General features: G+C 41.8%; 3 protein-coding genes across 20 annotated transcripts in view; all 3 read left to right on the top strand.

Moving 5' to 3' along the window:
* The window catches only part of LOC125763086 (galactosylgalactosylxylosylprotein 3-beta-glucuronosyltransferase P), a 58,450-nt gene extending 52,893 nt beyond the window's left edge, over positions 1–5,557 (top strand). For all 13 annotated transcript variants that reach the window (XM_049425901.1, XM_049425899.1, XM_049425893.1 and 10 more), the window contains 4 exons: positions 1,727–1,949; positions 2,456–2,610; positions 2,682–2,972; positions 3,042–5,557. In XM_049425901.1, the coding sequence (XP_049281858.1) occupies positions 1,727–1,949; positions 2,456–2,610; positions 2,682–2,972; positions 3,042–3,149 (777 nt within the window). In that variant the 3' untranslated portion in view covers positions 3,150–5,557. The remainder of the gene's footprint in view (positions 1–1,726; positions 1,950–2,455; positions 2,611–2,681; positions 2,973–3,041) is intronic.
* Positions 5,558–5,965: 408 nt separating this feature from the next.
* LOC125763058 (forkhead box protein O-like) lies at positions 5,966–20,033 on the top strand. 5 transcript variants are annotated; one of them, XM_049425832.1, is made up of 2 exons: positions 5,966–6,160; positions 16,078–20,033. In XM_049425832.1, the coding sequence occupies exons 1-2, from the start codon at positions 5,981–5,983 to the stop codon at positions 18,037–18,039; spliced, it is 2,142 nt and encodes a 713-aa protein (XP_049281789.1). In that variant the 5' UTR covers positions 5,966–5,980; the 3' UTR covers positions 18,040–20,033. The 5 variants fall into 5 exon arrangements, with proteins under 5 accessions (XP_049281789.1, XP_049281791.1, XP_049281792.1 ...); XM_049425834.1 differs by lacking the exon at positions 5,966–6,160 and adding an exon at positions 6,191–7,404; XM_049425835.1 differs by lacking the exon at positions 5,966–6,160 and adding an exon at positions 6,191–6,681.
* A 1,897-nt stretch (positions 20,034–21,930) lies between these two features.
* LOC125763040 (uncharacterized) overlaps positions 21,931–27,146 on the top strand; it is an 89,710-nt gene continuing 84,494 nt past the window's right edge. Inside the window, exon 1 of one of the 2 annotated variants that reach the window (XM_049425784.1) lies at positions 21,931–22,085. The gene's annotated coding sequence lies outside the window, so the exon portion shown is untranslated. The remainder of the gene's footprint in view (positions 22,086–27,146) is intronic. The other variant, XM_049425785.1, reaches the window with a different exon arrangement.

Consider the following 27,146-nt stretch of genomic DNA (forward strand, 5'->3'; position numbering starts at 1 on the left):
CTTTTGAAGCGGTAAGGAGGGTTTGCTGCAACGCCAAACAATTACAAGCGCTTCTGCTGTTTGAGTTTGGTATCTTTGGTAAACGGAAAAGGAGGGTTTGATTAGTCCCGGGTACCCAGCAAATCGCCAAACAAGCATCCTTTGAGACTCCCAACCCAGAGTGCGCGGCATCTATAATTTATTGCTAGCACAATATTTCACTCACTGCACAGGAGAGTGGCATGTAAAAGGTGTTTTTGTTTTAGCAATGCTTCGGGGAAATTTATGTTCCGATGCGATGGCCACTACTTTTCACCATGGAGAATGTATGGATGTTTCAATAGATGTTTATGACCACCACTCTAGTGGAAGATGCTCAATAAACAGTAAATGTTGATGTTCCGGTCGATTCCAGACACCTTTAGACACAGAGCTGTTTTCTTGGAAAATTGGCAAAACGTTGTTTTCGAATGGCCTGAATGATAAGATTAACTTCAGCTGTCCTGTCCATACAAAACGTGTTTTATAGTTTTTGCTGGTGCAAGGAATTTTGTTCAACGAGTCAATTCTCGTTTCAATAATCCGGATATATGTAAAGTACGCTTTAATGCATTTTTTCTCATTCTGCAAACTGCAAAATTATGCTTTACCGTAGCCTACCATGGGACATTTTCCCATTTGTACTTTCATTTTCCGATCCATTAACGCGACCTTATCCACCGGATGGAGCAATATACGAAAGGTGGATAAGGACGGTATTAAAGAGGGAGAGAGAGAGAGTCTTTGGAGACTTCACACTAAAACGAGACGCTCAAATAGTTTCATGAATAAGTGATTAGACGTGTACTCCGTACGAAGTACCGGAAGTCAAGCGCGAAGCATACCAAAGTGTCGTCCACTGTGTTTTCCCGGAGGAACCTCATCGCGTATGGAATTCTGCACCATTCGCGGAAAAAAAGCAAATTATCTCTTTGATGCATATTGTGCTGATTTGAAACATATACTGATTATAAATTTAAACAAAAATATTGCAAGTTCCAACTGTTGTAGTACCATGTACGGGTTTCATGCTTTTACAGGAGAAGCCATTTTTCCCATGTAAAAATTGTTTACCAACCGTTCAATCCAATAATTGATTGGAATGCGATGTGTTGATCGGTAAAAAACCCCAACATCAATTGCACGGTATCCGATAATTGATTGGAAGTTTGCTTTGTTGGCTTCCGTATCCTTCCCAGCATCGAATGGACATCCCCTTTCATCCTCGCTAAAACCAACGCAACGCTCTACTACGTTCGTCCTCGGGGCATTCAATTTAATTTTGCACCTACTCCCCCCCAAAAAAAAACTTCCAATCCAATTCCGCACTGTTCCACCGAGAAGCAGTTCTTTGATGAAATTAATTGAACGATAATTTATTCATCTGTAAAAGTCCCCGTCCATGGTGTTGCTGTTCGAAAAATAACCATTTCCTGTTCGCTGTTCGGGATACGATCTAACCTGGGGTCTAGATTATGTTTCCCCAAAAATTATCAAACTTTTGCACGTACATCCAGTCCGTGTTACAGCCGCGCCCTTTTGTGTATGTGCGCCCAACGTAAATCCACCACTCATTCCATAAATTGCTGATTAACAGCACACGACAAACTTTCTTTCCGACAATTAGACAACTTCCAGCAGCGCCCACAAGCATCGAGCGCCATGCACGCGTTTTACTTTTACCATTTGCTTTGCATACATTCCGCAGGTACCGTATCGATTTCCGGTGGACACGAAGCTGCTACCCCCGCTGTACATCATCACACCGACGTACCGACGGCCGGAACAGATACCGGAGCTTACCCGGCTCGGTTACACGCTGAAACACGTACAGAACGTTCTGTGGATTGTGGTCGAGGACTCGGAGAATCGAACCGCCACTGTCGCACGGCTGCTGGAGGAGATCGGTGTACCGTTTGTGCAGCTTGCCGGTAGGTGAAATTATGTATTTCAAAGTGCATTTTCTCTGTACCATTGGGCAGGAAGTAGTGGTTGTGGGCAGGATTGCAAAACTGCAAGGGAAATTTTCTGCTGCAAGGTTGAGGTGAGTTTAACCCACCCAGCTTTTTCGTTCGTACTGTCTGATTAAGTCAAGACTGGCTCAGATGTTCATTAGAGCTGGCAAATTAAAATGGCAAGGATACGTTTATTCAGCTGTGTGGGTTCTCAGGAATTGATAGTGCTCATCCCAAACTCTTGTGGCGTACCATTAAAGGGGTACACCATTCCAAATCATTCTGGATAGTTTATCTAGCTATCGTAACTAGTACAGTATGAATGGTCTATTTAAATTGCTAACAGAGAAAGAACTTACGTAGAATATAATGTCTTGAAGGTTTTTGAAATGTTCAAACACATCCAGAAATTCTCCAAAAACACAAACATGTTTGTGGACGGTATGCTAAACTTTGATGTTATTACTCTTTATTACACACAGCTCCCATGCCGGCCCAGTACCGCAAGCATAAGGTTAAACCACGTGGTGTTTCAAACCGAAACCGAGCGTTACAGTGGATCAGAGCGAACGCAACGGAAGGAACGCTCTACTTTGCCGACGATGACAACACGTACAATCTGAAGTTATTTGAGCAGGTAAGCGTAGAATAGTGTACATAATACCGTACCTGCTAACTTTAAATATTCTTCCCATTACCCTTCAATAGCTGCGTCACGTACGCAAGGTCGCCATGTTTCCGGTGGGTTTAATCTCCAAGTATCAGGTTAGCTCACCGGTCGTAAAGAATGGTACGATAACGGGTTTCTACGACGGTTGGCTCGGTGGTCGCAAATATCCGCTCGATATGGCCGGTTTCGCCGTATCGGTTAAGTTTCTGCACACACGCCCCAAAGCCCAGATGCCATTCAAGCCCGGTTACGAAGAGGACGGTTTCCTGCGCAGCTTGGAACCGCTCGAACTAAAGGAGGTGGACCTGTTGGCATCAAACTGTACGGAGGTACGTTTGATAATCGTGACATCGGTGTAAGATTGCAGGCTTACTAAAAAAAGAACTAATTATTTGCAGATACTGACATGGCATACGCAGGCAAGGAAAAATCCACCCGCACCGGCACTGGACCAGAAGAAGTACGGTGGCACGAACCTGGTACAGCTCACTAGTTGGCTCGTGTAGAAAGAGTGGACCACGACCGGACATTCGCTGATGGTGCCGCGTTGGCTAAAGAAGCTCTCCGTTTGGGTCTTTAGAGGAGGCCCATAAAGAGTTGCGTTTTTCCGCGTCGTAGAGAGAACGAGACATGATTCATACAGCTATACGGACCTTGCTGTACACCCCCCCCCCAGCATTACGAGGAAATCATGCGTTTGAAATGGTATTTTTTCAGAATAATTTGTGATCAAAAAAACAACAAAATCTTTCCTCGTTAATGTAAAACTGTTGCTCAGAAAGATTAATGGCGACGATAGATGTCGAGACAGGTGGTGTGATTGGTACTTAACATAACAGCTCATTGTACATCATTCCGCGCATGGTTCAACACCAAATCAGTACCGAACCGAACTGACATGCTCGAAACCGCAAAAGTACAGATTACTTTCCACACTGCAAAGAAAACGGAAAATGCCAGTAGAATGTGCAAATGACACAAATATCATGATATACTGTCCCATTTTACAGAACTTATCGTAGGTTAGAATATGCACCAAAGAAGTGGCCAAAACTGATCGATACATAATAGAAAAGACACACACGTGCGCGAATACAAACCAACATTCAAATGGGAGGTGAACTGGTTTTTTGTAGATATTATTATAATGGTCGCTTCAAACCAAAAGGGACACTTTTCCAAAACTAATACTAATTTGCAATAAGAGAGTTAATACAATAATGATTTCCGGACGTTTTAAATACTCTGCATTTCGTTTAACTGCTAGAGTTGAGATTGGATGAAGCATTGCGTACGTTCAGTACCACGTGACAGCATAAATCCCCGGTATCGGTCGTCTCTCCGGTCCAAGTTCCCGTGTAATCGTTAACAAACCGTATACATTGCGTACAACTATTCAAACTATATACACTTACATACATTCACGTTTTTCACTTATAAACCACTCAAGCATTGGGGGGGTTCTCACCACTATAATACCCCAATCCTCCCAACGTTCTGGTGCCCCAACGATCACGGTTGGTGGTGGTGAATATTAGTCATCCCCCGCAAATTGGTGGATTCTTTTTAGATAGTAAAGTTTTTTAACAAATTTCTAGCATCTAGACAATGGTGTACTACCAGCCGGGTGGAATTGGTCAGAATCGTAGGGATGCCCGGTGCTCACTGCTATTGTGGTACCATTTGGCCCCATTGGGATATATTTGTAAATATAGTGATACTCGAAAAATACTTCGTTTTACTTCAACCGTTTTAGTTAACGTAGCCTAAGTGATCAGTATATTTGCTGTATTCAAGCTCTATTTTAAGGTGTAGTTTTAACAAAAAAAAATCGTACGTACTAGTCCACCTTTTAGGCTGTCCGAGTGGTAGTGATGAGGTGCAGTATGCTGGCAGGTGGTAGTGGTCAACAGATCACACCGAAGGATGGCAGAATATAACAAAGAGCATAGTACAGCAAACATACCGAAAGTACCTTTCCAGCAAACGGTGTAAAACAATCGAAGGTGAGACTCCTCGAACTAGTAACGTCCACGTGTAACGTTTAGGTGGATGGTGAGATGCACTGCAGGTGGTAGAGTGTACTCGTTCAGGTTCCTTTTCCTCTAGTAACATTTAAGCGAAGTATGTTAAATCAACCAGATATCAAACCAAATATTCAACCGTATAACAACAACCGAACAGAGCATAAACTCTTTCGCGAACGAGCTTCTTCTGATGTAAAACTAGCTGTTTATTGACTCTCTTTATCAAGTGTGTACCGTAGGATATATTACGTCTGTGCATCGTTTTTTTGTTCTGAATTAATCAAATGTGCTTTCGTTTCGGTGATAAACCTCGATATACCAGTTCCAATGTAATTCTATGAAGCTTTTGTAAAAGCTATTTCGCTTTCGTTTCACATTTCGAGCTAATATATTTGTGAATTTCTTTCAACCTTTCATTACTGTTTGTTGTCAAGGAAAGTGCTAGCATTCTTACATTAAGCTGCTGGGAAATCTTTTAACATTTGTCGGTGTTATTGAACATTATTGAAAAACGAAACGATTACAAGATAAAACTATCGGCGGGGGAAAAAAGAACGAACAGTAACAATGAACCACGGGCAAATGAGCGGGAAATGAGGGAAAACAACTTGTGATCTTTAGCTGGATTTGTAGGGACAAAAGCAAGTATGATCGTACGGAAAAGCTGTAGCGAAGGGAAAGGTGATTGTGGATGATGGAGGAGATCAATCGAAAAATATGCAACCTGGAAACCGTACACAAAAAAGAAAAATCCAGTCCGGTAATCATCCAGAGAAGTGATAATCTACTATTTGACTCACATGGTGTGAGTTGTGCGACGGTGAACAAGAAGTGGGTGGAAAATTGAAATGAAAACAATAAACTTGACTTCTATCTTACCGATTTCAGGAATGGTGTGATTTATTAATATATTTTAAATATGCGTTTTCTATTGTAAAAATTAACTGCTTAAATTTGTTTCGATGTGTTTTTTTTTAAAATTTTGAACAAACTTAACGAAACGTTGACATTTTTGAATCTTCGTCAAAATTCAAACGATACATGAATTTAAAATGACCGTTGAAAAGAATTATTTTAGGTAAACGAAATTGTTTGGTATACTATTAGCTCTCGGTATTTTGTATTATGTAAATAGAAAAATCTTTAATTGTAATATATTTTTACATTATTGCACAAAAATTATAAAACCATATTTTACCCGCTTAGGCGTTGGTACGCCTGTTGCGTTTGTGTGAGTGTTCGGAACTGAGAGCGTAAAACCGGTTATCTCTTTTTCTACCTGCCTTCCACTACTCTCGCTCTCGCTTGCTATGTGTTTCTCTTTCTTGCAAACGAATCGCGATACGATAAAGCGCATATACAACCAAGCGCCGAGTTCTCGAACACACGCACACACACATTCGTATCTAGAGCTGGTCAAATACGGCCACACACCGGACGGGTTTTGGTTCGCCAAGGCGACAAGCGAACGACCGCGAGCTGCTAGTGTGGTAAGTGTGAAAAATTCGTCCCTCCCGTTGAAAGCAGCGTGACTCGTTGTGGAATTTTCCATCCAGCGTGGTGAGGTGCCGACGGACGGAAGATTAGTTTTTCTCGTGACACATTTTTAAGGTGCATTCCATATCCTTCGCCTGCATACGTGAAACATTCTCCACGTTTCTGAACCGATGCCACGAGGCGGTTGTTCGACGGCGAGTCCCCAATTGCGCGAACACTCGTGAAAAAAAGTGTGTAAGCGAGTGTATGTGTGTGTGTGCGTGCTGTGCTTCGTATACACACGTTCAACGCTCTTTCGCTCGCCACGCGTTTGCAAGTGTGTGCGTGTCGGTGGTGTCTGACGAAGATTTAGCGGACGCGCGGTGACGATGCGTAGGTTAGCTTTTTCCGTCGTTGGCTGTGGTTCTGGCATGGTGTGTCCTGCGATGACCTCTTCGTTTTTCACATGAAAAACGACGCTCGTAACGGAAGAGAAGGTGCCCTTGGTCGTTGAGTAGCCGTGGCTGTACACTACGTAAGTTACAGTTTGCATAAGTCAAGACAGTACCAAATTCATCATTTTGGATACGCATCAGGCAAGAAAGCCGGCTTAGCTGTACAGCGGGTACCCCAAAAAGAGGGAAATTAGTGAAGGAAAAAGAAAAGAAGAGTACGTACGCGGGTATGGGATGCCCGTATGGTGGTTGTTCGTTCGTGATCCAATGCTGAGCGTGTGTGCGTGTGTTTGGTAGCGAGAAAAAGCGCATCCCGCGCATTTGTGCTCTCTCTGCTCTGCCGTACCGGGGGAGCGGAATTTGAAACGCATTTTTTTTTCTTCGTTTAGTTCGACCGTTTTTCCCCCACATGCTCACAAAGCGTGAGTGAGATGGAACGATAAGAAGGGCGAGTGTGCAAGTGAAAACGATACACAATTAGCGCGAAAAGGAAAGTAGGCAAGTAGGCTTGTGTGCATTGTTAGTTTGTGTGTGTGTGTGCGTGTGTTAGTGTTTTGTGGCTGCGTGCGTATGTGGAGAACGTTGGCAACGGAATCATCGAATCCCCGGCGATGGTGTAGTACGTTTTGCGACGGCACTAGCGAAAAAAAAAAAGCCACACAACGACGGCGGCGATAGTGCGAGGCGTGTGTAATACACATATTTCTCGCTGTGAGCAGCAACACATCATCATCATCATCATCCTCGCACAGCAGACAACAACGACGACGTAGAACGATCGGTGGTGGTCCCGTAAAAGCAATGTGAGTTTGTGTGCGAAGCGCGGTGCTTTTTTTTGTATAATGAGGTATCGTTTTTTTCATTTCTTCGATTGTACGCACCCATCGATTATGGCGCGTTTTTATCATCACGAATGAGTGTGAAGCGTTTCCCTTTCCACAAGCAACGAACCGTGTGCGTGCGCGCGTGTGTGTGTGTGCTGGTAGTTCATCCGGTGAAGTCTTCGCTTTCTTCTTCGTCGTTTTGTGAGCGGCCGTGAGCCAAACGCACTAATAGCAGAAGCGCCACGGCGGCGGCGGTGGCGGCTGCTATATCGTAACGTAATCATTCACTATCTCACTCACACGCTCACCGTCTGTTTCTCTTTTTGCAAGTAAGCACACACACTGATCGTTTGATAGTGGAAGAGTGCGAAAGAGAAAGAGAGAGGGAAAGAGTGCGTGACACGTTTTTCGTATTGGCGAGCCTATTTCCATTAATTAAATCGTGCTAATTTGTTTGAAGACAGTGGTTGGGGACACACGTGAAGAAATTAGTTACAGCGATGAGTAACACTATTCCGTCTCCTTTCGTCTGTTTTTTTGAGAGAACGCGCGCGCAAGAGAGAGCGAAACAGTGAACGTGAAGAGAAAAGCGCAATAGAATGCGGTAGCGTTTTTTTGATGCTCTCTCTCTCTCTCTTTCTCAGCCTACTTTAATACGTACGCTGCGCTTCCTTTTTCGTTCGCATAAAGTACCCGGGGTCGAAGAGTTGGTTCTGTATGTGTGTGTGTGCGAAAGAAGAACGCATTGGTGTGTTGTGTGGGGTGTACGAGTGTGGGGACGGGTGGCATCGTGACCGGGTGAGCCTTTCTGTTGCACCGGACGTTGTTTGTAAGTGGCAAGGATTAAAAAAACGAATCGAATAGCTGGAGCCTTTTTCTATCTGTGTGTGTGCGTGCGTGTGCGTTCGATTGATAAAGGGAAGAAGCCGCATCCTTTAAGAAAGTAGTGGGAAATTTATCCTTTTTCCTTCGTTCGCTTTCCACTATCTCTTATCAATGATCGCGGACATACATCGGTGGGAATGGCTACGAGAGAACGGTTATCCAATTGTGTGTGTACGTTGTTTAAAGAAGAAAAATATGGAAAATGAAAATTTTAATGATGCATACAGGGCAGCCACTGTTGCTGGAACGTGCGGGAAGGCTTGTTTGACCACGCGTACGGTAGAAGTATGGAAGACCTTGGAATTTTTGCCCAAATTTTGCAACCAGCCAGCTTTCCTTTACTAGGATGACCTTCGTGTGTGTGCTACAATTTATTCACAGTCCAACGGAGTAATGGAAAAGCTGTGAAAATAGCGTAGAACGTTTAGGTGGAGAACATCCATCATATGTGGTGATGGAGTTGATAAATGTGTGTGGCTAAAGCATTAAGGACGAACTATTCCTTCTTTCAAGGGCACAGTGACCGACGTTTGTGTGTGTTTTTCTTTTTCTTCTTTTCTTACATCCTTTCCTTTGTTTGATTTCGCATTGATGCTTAAAGCTTGCGAAAGCTCATTAAGATCTGACACTTTTATGTAAAAGCCTGTTTAACGTCAAAGGATACTAGATGTGTGTTGCGTGTTTGGTAGATTCCTTAACCCGGCTGGCCAAAGGGCTCGACCATCTGTATTTTAGCCTTGTGCATAAGTTTGTACGAACAAAAGATCAGACCCTCGAAATGGTAATTCATACACTAATCAAAAGCACTCATATGTAAAAATGTAGTGCAATATGGATTGCGTTTTCCTCCGCTTAGGCACGCTGTCGTGAGGGTGATCGTGTCAAGTGTACATGAATAATGGCAGTATGCCATGAGATTGACGAAAAAGATAAAGCTTTCTAATGCTTTTTATTGCTGCATTTTTATATGTGTACATACCCGTATGATAATTGCATAAATGAACATAATTGCTACCCTGGCCTGATGAGTTAGTTTTCGATTCCATTGCTATTAAATTCATTTTTATTCCCTTCCAGAAAATATGCTTATACGAACGATTTTTTTCGACTGCCGGGGTCAGTTCGAGGAGGGAGAATGTATCGCGTGACGGTATCGATTTTATGCTGCTGCATGTATTCTTTACCGTTATGAAAAATATTATTGATAAACTGGAGTGTTATTTTTCCACCACGAAACATTTTCTACTCGAATTGAATATTAAGAATGTTTTGTTGAAGCTCAAAGAAAATAAATCAATTGGCCTGATCACCGTGTCTTTCGCTGCCCTATGAAAAATTGGCTTATTAATCTGATAATGTGCCTCTGTCTTTGTAAAACACCCGAAAAGTCTAATAAATTGGACAGAACATAATCGTCCTGGGGGGTGATAAATAGCAACATGTGGTGCTAATGATCTTCCACGACTAAGAATCAACATTCCTCGATATAACTTAAATTTATGTTAAAGTCCCTCAAACGTTTCTGCTTCTTATAGTGGCTAGAGTGTTTGTTTCTTCTCATAATTATTTAATTATTTTATTAGTTTTACTTTAGGCTAACGCTTGTGTTAAAAATTATAATGTTAAGATTCATTATTAACACGTTGACCGCTACGGTACATGTTCACTGAATTGCCCGTCAGGCCACCGAATCACTCTTTGAACCGATTGCATTTCCTTTTGCATTTTTTCTCCTTCTCTTGTAAATCATATTCACAAATTCTATTTATTATCTCTGTCGCTCTATAAAGTCGTTTGTTGAAGTAATTTCTTGGAAATTCAATAGTATTATCGGATTCTGAGTCTGATAATTACGATGTTAATGATAGTGATTGTGTCGAATTTACTCTCCAGATATTTTTAGAGCTTAACAGATTAGAGATATTATTTAGTAATCTCTAAGATTAGAAAAATAATTTAGTAGTAATTGAACGAGTTTCGTTCACTCACCACGTGGAGTTATAGCGACTCTTTTTTCACTTACTCACTCATGAGTGTAAGCATGTAGCCGTGGTGAGTCGAGTAGCAAACACAGTAAATACGTGAATTGAAACGAAAATGTGCGAGTGAGTTGAAATTTTGAGAAATTTTGCAAAAAAAATTAAATTGATTTATTTTAATGCCAATTGGTTAAAATAAGTTTCTTTTCACTCAAATAATACTTTAAATTTAAAAAGAATAAAAAATATAAAAAAGTATATAAGAATGTGAAAATTCGTAAGGTTATAGCCTTATAAATGACTTAGTCGTTTGTGCCGGGTTTTTTATGACTCCGTAATGAGTTCGTAATCGAGCTGACTCCTAATAACGATTCATTCACTCTGAGTTGACTCACTAAAAAGAGTCGTTATTCTCATCTCTATTGCTGACGCGGTCCGATCGGAAAAATCCCGTCAGCAACATGGTGGCTGACACGGCAGTCAACGTGTTAACATTACAACATTACAACGTTGCACGGACTGACTATCCGGCTACGTGGTAAAATAAGTCTTGATACGACCAGGTCGTTCTAACTGAGCAAAAAAACAAAAATCTAAATTAGTTGATAAGGGGCTCCAAGCAAACATTAAAGCATAATTTAGTTTTTAAAAAATGTTCTCGACATACGATTGTTTGTATAAATGAATTGTTTAAATGGTAAACATAAATCGTTTAAAAGTATCTGACGAAAATTTAAAGTCCATAGTTCTACGTACTGCCGAGATATTAGAGATTGTGTCTTGCAAAATTGTTTGTTTCAAGGAAAACTATTTCCTATAACCCAGCTCATATCTGTAGCACCCGTTTTGACCCCTTATCATTATGTGTTTTTTCTTTCTTCTTTTATTACCCTCTCTCGTGGCAGTGATTGGTTAAACTTAATTATCGGCAATTATCACAAACTGAATGAGCGAGCAGCTTCAAATCAAACGGAAGTGACCGATCATGTTTCACTTTCGAACGCACGCCACAATCAACTGTCCCCATGTATGGCATGAAGGTGGTCCTCTCCATTCACTCCATTATGTTACATTACGAAGAACATTAACATACCACATAAGTACCCAAAAACCACTATCTCCTGTGCGTGAGTGATCACCCATATCATATCGCGCATGACGGCGAGAAAGAAGTACAGCATAATCAGCTAGCGGACACAGAAAAGCAATAGTACGCCGAAGGGTGTCTTCATTTGGAATTCCTCTTCTTGTTTCACATTCGTAAGCCCGGATGATGGTGGTGTAGTATAGTTACAATATCGCTTGTGCGCTATTCCAAACATGTACGCAGTGATACGGTACGCCGCTGGCTGTTGTTGCGTACATACCAGCCACATAGAAAGGAAGGGAAACTAGAGAAGTAGCTACCGAGGACGACGCCCCTTTGTTCCGGTGTGTCGATCATCTTCAAGAGGTTTGTGTGTAGGGGTTTGCTTTTAAAACGTGAACCGCCGGTCAGTTTTTAGCTGACTCGAACATAACAACCCTCCCTTCCAGTGGGGTATGTGGGGTTGTTGGATATTTCATTCTTTATCACTCGCCCATCCGTTCCACGATCGAGCTTTTAGTGTGGTTTCGTTCTTTTGGTGTGAAGATGTTTTTTTTTGTTCGTTTTCCTTTTACGTTTCGTATGGATTTTTCTTTGTTGTTCCGTACGAAAACGCGTAAACTGTTTTTATCTGAAAACCACTCATATTTACACTTTTCTGTTCATTGTGCTTTAGTTTTTCCTGCCCACAAACGGTTATGGTCCTCGGCAAAAAATAATCATTTATTGAACTGTTTTATTTTTTTTTTGCTTATAAAATGCATTTTCATCACTTTTCAATAAGAAGAACTGCCCAATAAAAATATAGTTCGCTTTTCGTAACTTAATCGTCAGTGGAGCAAATAAATATGTTAGCATTAAGAAAACTGTTTGTTTAACATAAATATAATATCTTCGTTTCTATAGGCCATCTATAGGGATATTGTGTTCTGCTTATTCGTACCCCATACCTTCTTTACACACCACCAATTAACCTTCCCGATGTATGAAGAAGGGTTTTATGATACGCAAGCAATTTTCCCAGTTCGATCGTCTTCGTTTCCCAGCTATAGTAAACGAATGAAATGGAAATATTTCATTAGCTAGCTGCCTGTTCTTGTTGTAAGAAGGCGATAACGATGTACGATGAATAATTTTCACATATTCCCAGAGGAAATAGCCCACTTCAGCATACTCCCTGTTAAAGGTAGAACAATTTTAGCTTCAATTGTTCTCTTAGCCAACGTATTCGATCAGCTGCGATCGACAAATGTGAGGACGGAGAAGTTTTTTTGCTACCAGTTTGATTCAGATTAGATCCTGATCACATTTCCCATATATTAGAAATGTAATCGTTTTTAATGAATATTTGATCCTAATGATAATTTGTTTAAGACCAATAAACATTGATAAACATTATAAGACAAATTCATGGAAACTCTTCAAGAAATTACTTTGATACGATCACTATAACAGTTAGATCGAATGTTTTGAGCTGCATAAAAACAAATATTAATCAGTTAAATCAAGGTAAAGCAGCTCAATTGGTGACCAAACCGATGATCTACTGCATATTTGGTGGGACTGGAAAAGAATCCTTTATTATGCGTTGCTTCCGTATGGGCGCTTGAAGTAATTCTTGGAGCTTGGATAGGATGTTTTAATGCATCCACTCCATAACTTCGTGAGTAATAATAAATTGAGAACAAGAGTGTTAAATATGTTACTTTAAGCCATGAGTTTTCATGAAATAATAATCGAATTCTGCTTCTTTCCCCAACCTTATAGATTGCGAGCATAAAGATCATCCCATGATCGCATGTTCGCAGACAGATTCAACAATTCTACAATAACTCAACTCTGGACCCACGATGGTAGATGACTCTATTCCGTCACGTTAAGAGCGAAAAACGCGCGCGCGCTCGCGCCCTCTCAATGGTGGTGTATGCGTGCGTAGACAACATAAGATTATCTCCTCGGGTTTTGGGGAGTTAACAGCAGCAACACTGATGCGCTTACAGAGCATGACGGAAAATGCGCGCCTTTTTCTGTGCCGCCCCTGGCATGTGTACTGGTGTTTGTTGAAACTTGGTGCGGTCGCTGTAGCTAAAGTGCATTCAGACGAGCTGCTGGTGCTCGTGAGCGCGAAAACCCGCAGCCGGTTGTGCGTTGCAGTGTTTAGGACCAGAACTGAAATATCTGCGATTTGTTGATGCTCGCATCTAGGGGAAGTTTTTAATTCAATATTATTAAACGATTTTAGGTTCAAAAAACGCGAAGTTTCTGAATGATCTTTATGAGTAATTAAATTTAACAATTTGCTTATTGAAAAATTGTTTTTGTACGACATTCTTCCACATTCCACAGTACAGTTTTTACAGTAGAATGTTCATCTTTTTAACCTCTTTTAAATGTAGCGTCTCGTTACTATCATCCCATTGCTCATGTTTACACTGTGCCACCCCACTCACACTTTTGCACTCAGTATTATAATGGCAGTGCTTTTATGTGACCTAGTTTGCCTGCATCCTTATTTGGGGGTTTTGTTTTTCCCCTTTTCATTCCCTTTTAAATCGTTCCCATATTGTGGTGTGGTGATGGTAGATGGCTCGTAATTTTATCATGCCGTTTTGTACAGTGTAATGCACTCCTATGCACTTTGGTCTTGTGGTTTGTGTTGTGTTTTTGTACCATAATCATTATAATGGTGCGTAAAGTTAATTCTCTCCTCCCCATACTGTAAGTGGTTTATTACAATGAAATGATGCAGCGCAGTGCGCAGTCCTCCACCGTGGTTTGATCTCACGGACGGACGAGGATCTCTTGATTTTAGAGACACTCTTTCGCTGCTACCACACGAAAAGAGAGCAAACATGTAAAATAAAGAGAAATAAAACATATTCAACTAGCTCCCTGCACTGAGATTGTGGCATGCTATCTGCATTCCGTGTGTCTCGTTACGTTTAGCGGCTTGGCCCAGTAAGAAAACAGAGGATCACGCGGTTCAGCTCACGATCGTTTGTGGTGCGCCTCTCTTGACACACGGTGACGGGGAGGCTGTTCAATGTTTAGTGCCAGATAGTTCATCGCTAATGCAGCGGCCTGATGTGGTATAGTGCCCCAACCCGTCCGATTTAGTAGCAACGGTCGAGTGCGACCTACCACCACACCCATCTATACGCACTCTCTTTGCCTCGAGTCTGTGATCGGGAAATGGAACCCTACACTACTGTGTCCGGTATCGTGTAAGAGGGTGTTTCGTCACACTATCTCTCAACTGTGTTCCCGTCATCGTCGGCACACGCGCTCGAAATAGACGCCTCACAGTACAGAAGTAGCGTCGTGGTCGGTGAGTTGAGTCGCTCGTTTGGTTTGTTAGTGGTTCTGCTATTGCTTCGGTTCGTTCGTTTGACAGAAATTCATAGCCACTGTGCGCCCCTTCTAGTGGGAAAAAGGTGTCACGGGTTTTAGAAGAAAAAAGTCAATCAAAACTGGGTGCGGTAGAGAGACGGTAGAGACGGAGAGGAAATATCTGTTCATATATGTGTGTTTTTGTACGCGTAGGTAGACCCTTTTTTGGGGTTGACAGGTTTATCAGACGGGGTTTAAAACCGTTTTATGGACATTGATCGCATTTATACAGTCGCGAGCAAAGGGTAGCGATCGCGATCGTATGTGTGCGTGTCTGTGTCTATCCATAAAAAACATCTCAGTATATAACAACGGACCTGCAAGATGAAAAACAAAGTGAGTTATGCTAAATGATGGTGCGCGGTGTGTGTCCTGTATTTGCTTTCCATCCATTGAAAAAAAAGTTTATCGCGTTGTTGGAGGAATTTCAGGCAAATGTCATTGTGTGCACTGTAGATGGTTTCAGCGTTGCGATCTATTGTTTTATCAGCTCGCTCGAGTGTACCTTTTGCATGTGTTTCTATGTTTATCTGCTCCCAGCTTCTTCACCCCCCAAAATGGCTTCTACGTCCGTCCGTACAGAATATGCGCATTGTTCTTCTATTCATTCGCTTCCCCATTCTCGGGAACGCGCGCGCATTGGTCACGTAATAATGCATCTGCATCAATGTGTGCATGTGCAATCAGATTCGATCGAAGTACGATCATTGCTAACACCACCACCTCTAAGTTGACGCTGGTAGGTCGTGCTCTCCTGTGGAGAAGGCCCTTAGCAGAAGGTGACTACGATCACGTTAGCAAAACATCGCGTCGCTTACAAAGAAGCATAGTGATGATGGCTAAATGATGTCGCTGTAAGCTCTTGCCCTCTCTGTGTAATGTACTTGCCGCATACTAATGCCTTGTCCGTCTTGACAAACCATCTGTGGAGTTTGAAAATAGATGAAATTGTCCATATCGTTTCGTCTTTTTCTCCATAAAAAAGCGTGCATTGCATGAGAACTGTTGACCTCGTTTTGTATAATTTCCCAGACGCAGATTGTATGATTCATCTACGCATGTCTTCTCTCTTCGCTCACTCACTCTCGTTTCGAACAATTTATGATGATAAGACAAAATTGAGTATAAATTCCGTGATGTGTGTAGTGTTTGCGATCATGAAGCAATCGAGCCGAGGAAAATGTAGGTCTGAAGTTAAGATATGTCGTAAATACCTTCACCGGGCTGCATTTAAAACCAATTTTATTTTACGATTGAGAACTTTTACTTTCATTTGGTTACAATAATTGTGTTTGTCACGTCTCATTTTAGGCCGGTATTATGAAAATTCATAACTCCAACACCAACGCACCACACGAGAAAGTGAGAACTCGATCGGTCGTCAGCAAGGAAGCACTAGAGGCGAACGGGACAGTGCGTAGAGCTGTTGTCGTTGGTGCTTCCGCGAAGCAGCAACAGAAGAAGCCGACACAGAAAGCAGCCGCTTCCTCGCCGTCCTCTAACCTAAGTCCGGAGCTGGAGAACACGGCCAACCGGCTAACGTTGGAAGCGGGCAAACGGGGTCGTCGACGCGCCCTGCCAAAGGAACCGGAAGCAAACGACGAAAGTCAGGAGGAAGAGGTGGAGGTGGAGGAGGAAGTGGTGGAAGAAAGTGAGCACTCAACGATTAGCGGTGCGGTAAAAAGGCGTCGATCGGAGAAGTCGGCACAGCTCAAGCAGGAAATTCATCATACGGATGAAGTGGTGCCGAACCACCAACAGACGTCGGAGCTAGAGAACAACGCCGAGCACGACGCCGCAGAAGGTGAACAGCAGCAGCAGCAGCAGCAGGAGGAGGAGGAAGACGCCGCTAACGAAAGCCTGGTGGAGGACCTCAACGAGGACGACCGTACGTCCTCGTCGACGGTCTCTGCCGAGGAGACGCTAGATCAAGTAATGGAAAGTTTCAACAAGGGTCGGATTAACACGATCAACAGTAGCCTGAAACAGGAGAAGGCACACACTTCCTCATCCTCGGTCGATCCGCTCACCATGACGATGGATGACTTTCAGCAGCAGCAGCAGCAACAACAGAACGATGACGCACCGATGGATGATTACGAGCCGGCGGTAACGGTGGTCGGTGGCAATGCGTCCGCCAGTGATGACATCGAGGACACAGACGGTGCCCTAGCGGGTAACCGATTGTTCCGCAAAAAGGTGAAACGAAAACTACCGGTACGGCCACCGAACAATACTGGTGGCAGCACCGTAACCAGCAATAATACGGTACCGATCAGCGGCGAAAGCGCCTCGAACTGTACGTCCAAGGCGAAGCTACAGATGGTGCACGAATTTCCAATGCTCTTTCTCGGTCTGCGCCGCAATCGGATGTTTCTGGTGAACTCGCTGGCGCAATGGTTCGATCTGAGCCAGCGCGACGTCATACTGACGCTGCGCAAGATCAAACAGAACGAAAGCAGCGTCCGGTTGGGCAGTGTGTTCGGGCTCGGCTCAACCGAGGTCGAGCTGCTGTTTCACAAAAACGTGCCTAAGATAGCGGACAGCCTGCGCAACTTTATCGTGTGGCCGGACGATATCACGATGAAGCTGAACGTACCGATCAGCCTGCGGCAACACTTTCAACGCATTCACCTCATCCTGAACTACCTTGTCGTGCGGGTGAAGCAGAACGCCGTCCAGGAGCTGCCGGCGGATGAGATCGCCACCTCGTTCTGCCCGAACGAGCAGTGCCACAAGCTGAAGTACCTGGTCGCCTCCACGCTGGACGGTTGCGTGTGCTTTGTGTCGCGCGCGTTCGGCGTCCAGGCGGACGACGAGCAGGTGCTCAGCCAGTCCGGCTTTCTGACCAAGTTCAAAACCAACACGAACCTGATCGCGGGCAAAAACTTCCACAACTTCGAGGACCAGCTGGCGAATGGGCACGATCACACGAACAACAATGGTGGCCATGGTCGGCGGAATCGCGTCACATCGGCCAGCCGGTCCGGGGCCGGTGGTGCAGACGGTGACGATGATCTCGAGCGGGTACTCGGCGGTAGCGGCAGCAATAGCAATAGTGTGGACAACTTCGAAGACATCGTGTCGGAGAAGATTAGCAAGAGCAAAACGTTCAAGCTGAAGAACTACATCGAAAACATACTGGAGAACTTCCAGAGCCATCAGCTGCTGAGCCCGCAAACGTGTATCGATGCACGAACGCTCAAGCTGCTGGACGATATTGTCGTGATTGTGGGGGCGCTAATAAACCTGCAGAAGCAGGAAATCGAGTAGATTTAGAGCATATATAAGTTTATAGGAAAGGGACTGGAGAGAGTGGTGGACATTGTAGCAGGAATAGGGTAGAGAAGAAAAGAAGAGTGCAGGAGGAAGTGTCGCGGAAGAAATGGATTAAACCCCTCCCCGCAAGCGATTTGTGGTCGCGTTTTGACTTTCTCGATTCGAAGTAATTGATTTTGATTGTATGGATCTGTGTTCTATGGATGAGATGCAGTTCTGCTTTGCCGAACGAAAGGACATTTTCGGTGTGGCAGCATTATTACGCTTATCTGTTCAATATTTCACCACCGGCATTATCATCCTGTATTGTACGTTCGAGTTCAATTTCTTTTATTATGTAAAATTGTGCTTGCAGATTTTACCGATACGCATTTTCAAGCGAGATTGTAATTTAGTAGTGAAATTGTTAGTGATCGATCGAGTGGAAAAGTTAAGCGCGCGCCACACAGTGCACTGAAGTATCCTACGTTTAGGTTTATGTTCCAAGTCGAGTGGTGTTATCAAAATGTAAGGAATGATGGAATACACGTCCCAAAAACACGAGCAGAAGCGTCGTCATTCGCATTATTGTGTCCGTTCGATCTAAGAAAAATAGCACCGGCATGCCGTCGCTACCTCCCTTGTGCTTTTCCCTTGACTGCTTTCTCTCCCTCTCTCCCTCCACACCAGACGCTCTAATCGATCGTCATGCAACCCGTTTCAGTTTTCCCCGTTTTTATGTGTACTTTTCTTTGATTCCACAGTTTTTTCTCCTGTGTGTACGTTGTACAGTAGTTTGTAAGATACGGATAGATGATAGTGAGGCAAAGTTTTTCTTGCAAAAAAAAGCCCGAAAAGAAAGTAGAAGCGAAAGAGTTAGAGTTGAATAAGTATGATTTTAAAAAGCAAAAAGGCTAAAGTATGTTTAGCAAAAGCTGAAGAGCAGAAGAGAAACAAAAGGAAAAAAAAAAAACAAAACAAAACAATTGCAAACTAAAACGAGTGTAGTAAGCAAACGATAACAGAACTTAGTGCATCGCAGAAGGGAACTTCCGTAACGCTTCAGGTGTGTGTGGACGTACCAGGGAGGAGGACGGATGTACATGGGTGAATGGTATCGTTTGAGTTTTGTACAAAATAGAGCGAAGCCGTGCAAATGTTTCAGCAATAGAAAGTAGGCGAAAATGGCTTTTGTTAAGGTTAATAATAACGTAAAAAAATGTAGCAGAAATGGGTCCGTATCGTGTGAACAAAATTATAGTGTGGTTAGCAAACGCGAAAGCAAATACTTTCATTAAAACACACAGAACACAGGCCACTTGCTCTGTCTAACCGGTGGCATATCACATTCTAAAAGGTAAACGTATATACGGACGAGTTCTCGATAATAGGTGAAAAGAACTGGTCCGTAGCTGTATGCTTTTAGGTGTGTGATATGTAAAAAAAAACATTAAAGTTAATAATTTCTGTTCGCACGCTACGGAAAATGCATTCGAATCGGAACCGGTTACAAGTGTCGGTTTCACTAGAGGAAAACATTACCGAGTGCCCTCCTCTTTTAGCGTGTTTGAGAGAACGAAGCTTAAAGGATTGACCGCAGAAAAGCACACGAAATGGAAAACATTATCTTATCAAACCAATTGAAGCCGAAGAAAGCAAAACAAAACAAAAAAATACATAGAAATAAAACACGCTGCCAAGGACGGCTAGCAAGCGGCAGATTTGTTATCTGCATCTGCAACAAAACGTAAAGGCACACACCGAGTCGATTATCATTGAAATGAGAAAAGCGAACATATACATACTGTGAGATGATGGAGATTGTATAAACACGCTTCACCTATATATCAGCTTGAGGAAGAAAACAAAAGCAAACAAAAAAAGAGGGTAAATTCAACCGACAAAGTTTAAGTAACATTAACTGATTTAAGCATAATGGTGTACAGAGTAAGAAAATGAATATTGTCAAAATAAACAGACACACAGAAGACCACACAGTTCTGTATTTACGCCGTATCGAGTTGAATAAAGGAATGACATGAAAAAGGGGAAACGAAAGATAATAATGTGATGGGAAGTGATTGCACATGCAAACGTTCGGTTTATAATCCCATGCATTATCAACAACGTTGAATAAAAATGGGCCCAAACGATCCTGTAGAAAAGGTGCAAAACACGAGTGAAATGAGTTTGATAAAGTGATCGCTGCTGTAGCTCTGCACTGGCAAATGTTCTTCTGCACTATGTTCTTATGACAACTTTGCGTAGATGCTTTGCAGAAACATGTTATGTGGGGGTAGGTAAAACTGAAGAAAATTTTACAACTGTGCAAACGTGTGTGTGTTCGTGAAAATGTACGTTGTAATGAACTGTGAATAGGAAGGAATGATAAACAGTTTGCTGAAGTTAGTTCACTATTAAGAAATAAAGAAAGAATGAAAAAGAGAAAAGCATGTTTAAACAAAAAACTACAAAATAATCGTTTTCAAAACCCATCAAAATACCAATAACACGAGAGAAAGACTGTGAAAAGGACAGGAGCGATAAGACAGGAGGCAGACGAGAAAATATGTTAAACTTGAGTGAGCGAGTTTTGTCTGCAGTGATCATCAGCACATGATGGAAATATAGATGAAAGAAAACTTAACAACCTTCAGCATAATGCAAACGTGCTTAATACGTGTGGTGTACACTCCCTCACGGGAACTAGATTAACAAATTATTCTAGGTAGGTGCATGAAGGAAGGAAGGAAATGGAGCTACCATGGAATATAGCAATTGATCGGTTGAGAATGGGAATGGCTTGCACTTAAGCATTGTATATAGATATGGAAATAAAGAGATCAAAATGAAATAATAGTTTTGGTTCGGTTTTAAGGTATCAAAATTGTGGAATCACAAATGCATGTGCTGCGTTAACATTTGGATTTTGGATCGTCTTTATTTGCTTTATCAGTTAGAGCATAACGGATTTTTAGTGTTGCGTTATTTGATATAAAGTATGATAAATGAAATTAATGCATAGAATAACTTATAACAAAAAAGTGAGAGAACATTTTTAAAGATTTCTGTTTACACAGTTCGATTTTGGAACGTGTCTTGATTTTATAGCAGCATTATGTTACAGCAAAATACATTTGAAATATTTCTGAAACATTTCCAACGGGTTTTCATTTAAAATTTCATGAATTGAAAAGATTTCATTATTTGTTAAAAACTTCAAGCATTTACAAATATATTTTCAACCATTATTCCTTAGTGGTAATATTCACACAAATCAACTAATAAGCTTCATCATGATGGTAAGTTATGATTTAATTTGATTTGACCCTTAATAATGCGCTTGTGTAGAGAGTTTGAGTACAATCACAATCATTCATGTAAAATATTCATTTATTTTAACATTTATAGATGGGACAAGTAAGTTACAGACGTTTATTATGTATAGAGTTTTGAAGAATATAAATATTAGCTCTTGATATGTTATGGCACAAAAGAGATAGCCAAAATGCCACGTGCTGCGCCTTACTCGGATGAACACAAAGCGCGGGATGTTATGTTCGAAATGAATAGCCATGAATTCATAACTCCCTGAAGGCAAAGAAATCGATTTTATCACAAATATACACAAATTAAATGTCTATAATTTAAAATACAATTCAGAATCTATATAAATAATCTATAATATTGGTTATACACAATCCTAAATGCTTAATTTCAAAAATTAGAAATATCAGAATAGGAAACAGTAGCAGATTTCACTCTTTTTCTCTTGAGATCCAACAGTAACAAATGCCGTGTTTGCTATCCATCTCGTTCCATTCCTTTTAAGTAGACGTGCGCAACAGAGATAGCCACACGTTCGAAAGCCTTTCGAACGGCGCTTGCTCACGCACACATTGCTGCTTTCGGCTGGACAGGCGGTTTGAACGTGGGTTACAGGATTCCGCTGCTGTTTCATTTAAACTTTGCGAGTTCCGGAGTCGGACGTGCGTGCGCGTGTCTCAAGAAAGGAAATTGTAATTCGTACGTGAAAAACAGTTTGCGTAGCAAACGTACCAGTACGTAAAGTGAAAGGGATAAATGGTTTTAACATATTTGCTGATACTTATGTAGTGTGTTTTTTGGGCGGTGTAATGTCGAGAAGATTAAGAGTTTTTGTACGTTTTGTTGTAGTGTATCGCGCTATGAAAGCACGAAAGTGAAAGATCAAGCTCCCCACGCCCGGTGTGCGTATATTACAATACAATCGAATGTGTTAGTAGAGGTGAAGATGAAAGAAGAAGATCAAGCACATTTTTAGTGGCCAGTACAACGCTCTCTTGACAGAATCAAAAGTGTTATGTTAAAATTACCATAATCGATGTAACCGAATAGGTGAATCGTATTGTTCGGTTTGCAGTGTTGCTACAATAACTATCATCGAATAGAAGCTTCAATGTCAGTAAGCAATGTTAAAAGGCTTGTAATTTTAACCTTCTGGTATCGTGTCCCATGATCGGTACACGCTAATCGAAAGCAACGCACACAAACCCAAGCCAAACAATAAAATCCGAAAAGGTCAACCGGTGAAGGAAGCTAACCACACACCTGAACCTGAGATATCTTACCAACCCCCGGTGAGACGTGAGGCGGATCGTCAATTCGCTCACTATAGTGAGTGCGGAGCAAATGTCGCAGAAACAAGGTAAGTGGTGAGAATGATCGCAGTCTAACTTCGTTCAAAATTCGTCACCAAGCGCGCGGTTTTGATTCGTGCACCTGAATTTCTTCGATTCATGTGACTGATTTTTCATGTACCAAACTGGCAAATATTTCGGGATTCTGGCAGGTGCACAAAAGTCGACCCCGTTGCTATCTAGTGTTGCGATTGCACCGTTATTAAATCCGATCGTTTGTGTTTGTGCGTTTTTTTTCCTCAAGCGGGCGACGATGCGTGACCAGTGTTTACACCGGTTTATGTGCGATTTTTGGAACCACCCTTTGTCTCACTTGCGATGAGCGGGATAAATTTTCATCCCAAAAACGGAACGGTGGAGCCACAATTCTTTCAGATTGGATTTGAATCATTTACTCTAATTCCCCACTCTTCGATTGCTCATATTACGAGTCATAAAAAATGTGCCAAAAAGAAAGAGATGAAATAATACCTCCCCAAAAAAAAAAAAAAAATGAAAAACTGCAACCAAAATCTTTAAGTGGCCGTTGTGGGTGCTCTGTTGTTAGTTTCAAAACGGCAAACGGAAGTTTTCTTTCAAGAGGTATTTTGGGTTGTTTTTTTTCTTTTACTCTTCTCCTTTTGCACCTTCTTCCATGGTTACTGCTGCTGGTGCTGGTTGTGAATTTAACGAATTCTAGCGGTTTCTCGTTCTTGCCCCGTTGGGCAGGGAAGAGTAAATTGGACGATTTAAGTAATGCCGAGAATTTATTGCAATACTTTATACGATCTATCCGAATCACTCGGTTGGCTTTTTTACGTGTCGTTGTGCTTTATTGAATTGGCTGGAAGATATCTTTGCCAGAAGATCCTTCTCCGGTGTTTTTTTTTCGCATGATCTCATAGCCGAGCTTTATCTACCAAAAACATGTAAAAATTAAATTAGAAAAAAAACAACCGTTTCTTAGTCAAACAATAAATTATACTTACTTAATAAGCCTGGTTTTGGTACCGTTTGGTTTTACGGAGGTGTGAACAAAATTTTCATAACCACTACAAATCATTACATGTTAATTAATTACTATGTTTTTTTTTTCTTTATACTATCAATTTATATTTATTATCTACGCAAGCGTAAAATTTGTTCTTTACCGGTTTGGTGTGTATGTGTGTGCTTTTTAGTTTCGCTTTAGCATTCCACCACTATCCATCCTTTAAGTCCGTGAGTTTCCTTCTTTTTTGCTGGGGCAATACAGCGTGCTTCGTCTTAGCCTTTTTCGCTCGGGTCGATCGGTGGATTGCATTTTAAATTGCACCTTCAATATCAATTCCCTTTGGGTTTCAAACCTCCTCTTCCTTTGGCCCTTGCTTTTTCCCACCTTTCAGTGGGAATTTATTCCGCTCAGCGCGAGAACAGGGCTGATTGATTGATTTGCCTACAAAACATGGTCTGTTTGGCTAGCGAATGGAAGGGCTTTCATCATGCTGTACGTTTGTTTTCTTGGTGAACAATCCAATGAAAAAAAAAAATAGTAAACTCTCTTCGGGAATAAGGAAAAAAAATACACCCCAAACGAGAGAAGTGATTGGCATGGAGAACCGAAACGAGGGGAACATCAAATCAAAGTGATGGAATAAAAGGGCAATAGGTCTTCATCGGTTTATCGGGTTCAAACACGGGATTCCGTTGATTCCGATTTTAAATGGGTTAAACATTTCACGGCAAGAATCGCACCACACCAACAACTCCCCGGATGGAATGGAGCACCCCCCCCCCCCCCCCCAAAAGTTCCTCCCCACCTCGAATGGGTGACCTTCGCGTTCCCGTTTCCGGTGAACGGGGGATGGGGATGGTTCTGTTCTTTTCCTTTCCGAAAGTAGTCTTCAAAAGTGTTAACCAGTTGTCTTTTCGGAAAGGAACGAAATGCGAATTTTATTTAATAAAGAGGCAAACGACGAACCCACATTACCACTCCCCCGACCGGAGTGTCCGACGAAATGTGGCCGTTTTTATTTGTATTAATCCATCCCACCAGCAACAAAAACAAAAATAGGGATATCTTTTCCTTTTTGCCAAATGTCATACCGAGACAAGCGGTGGACACCGGTTTTGCGGATGGTAAGGCAGGGGTGGACATTTTGCTGGGAACATGTGGAGGTCTCTAGGGGGGAAAAAACCTGATCTTTCGGTGCGGGTCAAGCTGTGTTATGAGACTGATCGGTCGTTTCTTATTCATCGCACGGAACCGGTTGGGTTGTTTAAAAAATGGAGAATAAAAAAACAACAAAACACACACACACACACAGAGGGATTTTCTTGAGACACGAAATCTCTGACGCCACCCGACCGTGTGCGGGTTCAGGGAAGGAATGTTTATGTTAATTTGTTTTGGGGCGAAGTTGCGGGCCCCCAAAAATATAAGGCTACAGGCTTAAAGAATCAAACATTCGCTTAAGGTTGGGAGTTAGCGTAAGCTTTAATGTTGATCGTGTTAGTATGTTGGGTTTGGTAAAAAGTTTTCCAATGTGATCACACAACAGTTCGTTTTTATTAATAAAAACCACTTTTTTCTGACGTTTTCAAGGTTGTGGCCGGGTTGTGGAACTTATTTCAACCATTTGCCACTGCTTACCCGGGAGTCGCTAGACGGCTCCGAGGCTTTAGCATAGTTTGGATGTCAAATTCTTGCAAAACGGCAACGTGCCGACGAGCCAAGTATTCGAGAGAAGAATGAGTGACTCCATCGAATAAAAAAAAGGCTAAACTTCTTGCGACGGAAATATTTCAACAATGATGGAGGCGTTGTTGTGGAGATGTTTTTTCGGTAGATACTACTGGTGGGTGAAGTTGTATTCGCATACTCCAAAGGAAGTTGCGTCACGGTTGTGAAGGAATGTCGCTTTATTTAATTATGCGTTGGAGTAGTAAATAGTGGGGTTCTTTAATGATGTATATATTTGATTTTAATATCTGTATACAGTGTATTCTAAGAGCTGTATATGAACTCATAATAACCAAAAATTTAACTTGGTTAGTATAATTAGATGCTCAACTAGACGCTGCTTGCTGTTGAATTTTATAAATAAAAATATATGATTTTTTTTTTTTAAATTTTGCTATGGAGTTATTCCTTGATACTTAATATACTTTTTCTCAGTGCGAATTCTACTAAAACTACTTCTCCTATCTCTAAAAATATAACATTGAGCTTAAAATTGGAAAAACAAACTTTTGCGCCCCCGGTTTTGCGCAAAAATTATGGGAAAACAATTTTTCACACTAATAATACTTTTTCCCAAGTGTCTAGTTTTCCCTCGCGGATTGGAATGCAACTTCCTAACTTCGATTGGGGGGGAGAGAAAAAAAACTACTATGGAAGAAAGTTTGAGCGGCAATAATTTGTGATGAAGTTAAAATATTCTTTCTATCCGTTCTTCTTTAACCCGCGAGCACGTCTTCGGTAGATCCCATGTACTAAATAGGACCCAAGAGAGAAAAAGGCACAGCACAGCCAACAGCAAAAAAAGGCAATCTTTTCAAGTTTACTATTTGCTAACTTTACCGTTTTTGGTGGCCCTTTTGTTAGGCTTTGCCGAAGGGTTTTTCTTTCGTTGGTTCGTTGTTGGAAAGGATAAAAGATATAAATCTCGCATAAGTAGACACGGGCAGGTGAAAACTCTGGTTTTGCAATTTCGAAATGCACGTTTTTTTCTTTTTTTTTCTGTGGAAACTACCTTTTTTTTTTGGTTGTTTGGTTGGGTGAGACTGAAAAACTTAGTGTACCGTAACGGAGTGGTAGTAGCAAAATGGAAACACAAATCCCACAGGATCCGTTGCTACCCTTCAAAGGTGGGTGAAGATTTTCCTTTGATTTCTTTTAACCGTCACTGAGTTCCTATTGTGGATTAGTGTCTAACGGTGGATTGTCGAAGGGTTGCGGGTGAACGTGATCGGTTCGAGTGAAATAATTCCCAGTAGGGAATAACGAAAGCGAAAGGGTTCAAATGATTTTTTTTCCAAACTGCGGCCAAATCGAAAGGAATGATCTTTTACTCTTAATGCAACTCGAGGGGAGTTTTTTTTGTTCATCCCTTGAACCGTGACGTGTATCGCGGGTTCTCTGATGTGCCGTGAAATTTAATGTGCCATTAGTTAGCATCGTTAAACGAATGTTTTTTTTTTTGCTAAATAACTCACCAAAAAAAATACAAAATTAAAGGTAAAACTTTTTCCTACCCTGAAAAAAAACGCAATGCCTTATCAGGTGCAGTTTGCTGGTAGTTTATCGTATGCAGTAAAAATGAACTTGATTAAAATGCAGATTTTTACTACAAACTTCCTGCCTGTTTTCTACGCCGGAAGCGGAACTAGCGGGCGCATCGATAGAGGCAGGAAAAAGAAAACTCTTGCTGCTCAAAGTGCATTCCGCGAGGATGAAGCTGGTCACTAAAAGAAAGAGAGAGA

This window comes from Anopheles funestus, chromosome 2RL, assembly GCF_943734845.2.
Source record: "Anopheles funestus chromosome 2RL, idAnoFuneDA-416_04, whole genome shotgun sequence".
Taxonomy (NCBI): domain Eukaryota; kingdom Metazoa; phylum Arthropoda; class Insecta; order Diptera; family Culicidae; genus Anopheles; species Anopheles funestus.

Excerpts from the sequence above, each read along its gene's own strand:
- LOC125763058 (XM_049425832.1), top strand. The coding sequence starts at position 5,981 with ATGTGTTTCTCTTTCTTGCAAACGAATCGCGATACGATAAAGCGCATA. Across the intron at positions 6,161-16,077 it reads GACCGCGAGCTGCTAGTGTG|GCCGGTATTATGAAAATTCA; the intron begins GTAAGTGTGAAA and ends GTCTCATTTTAG.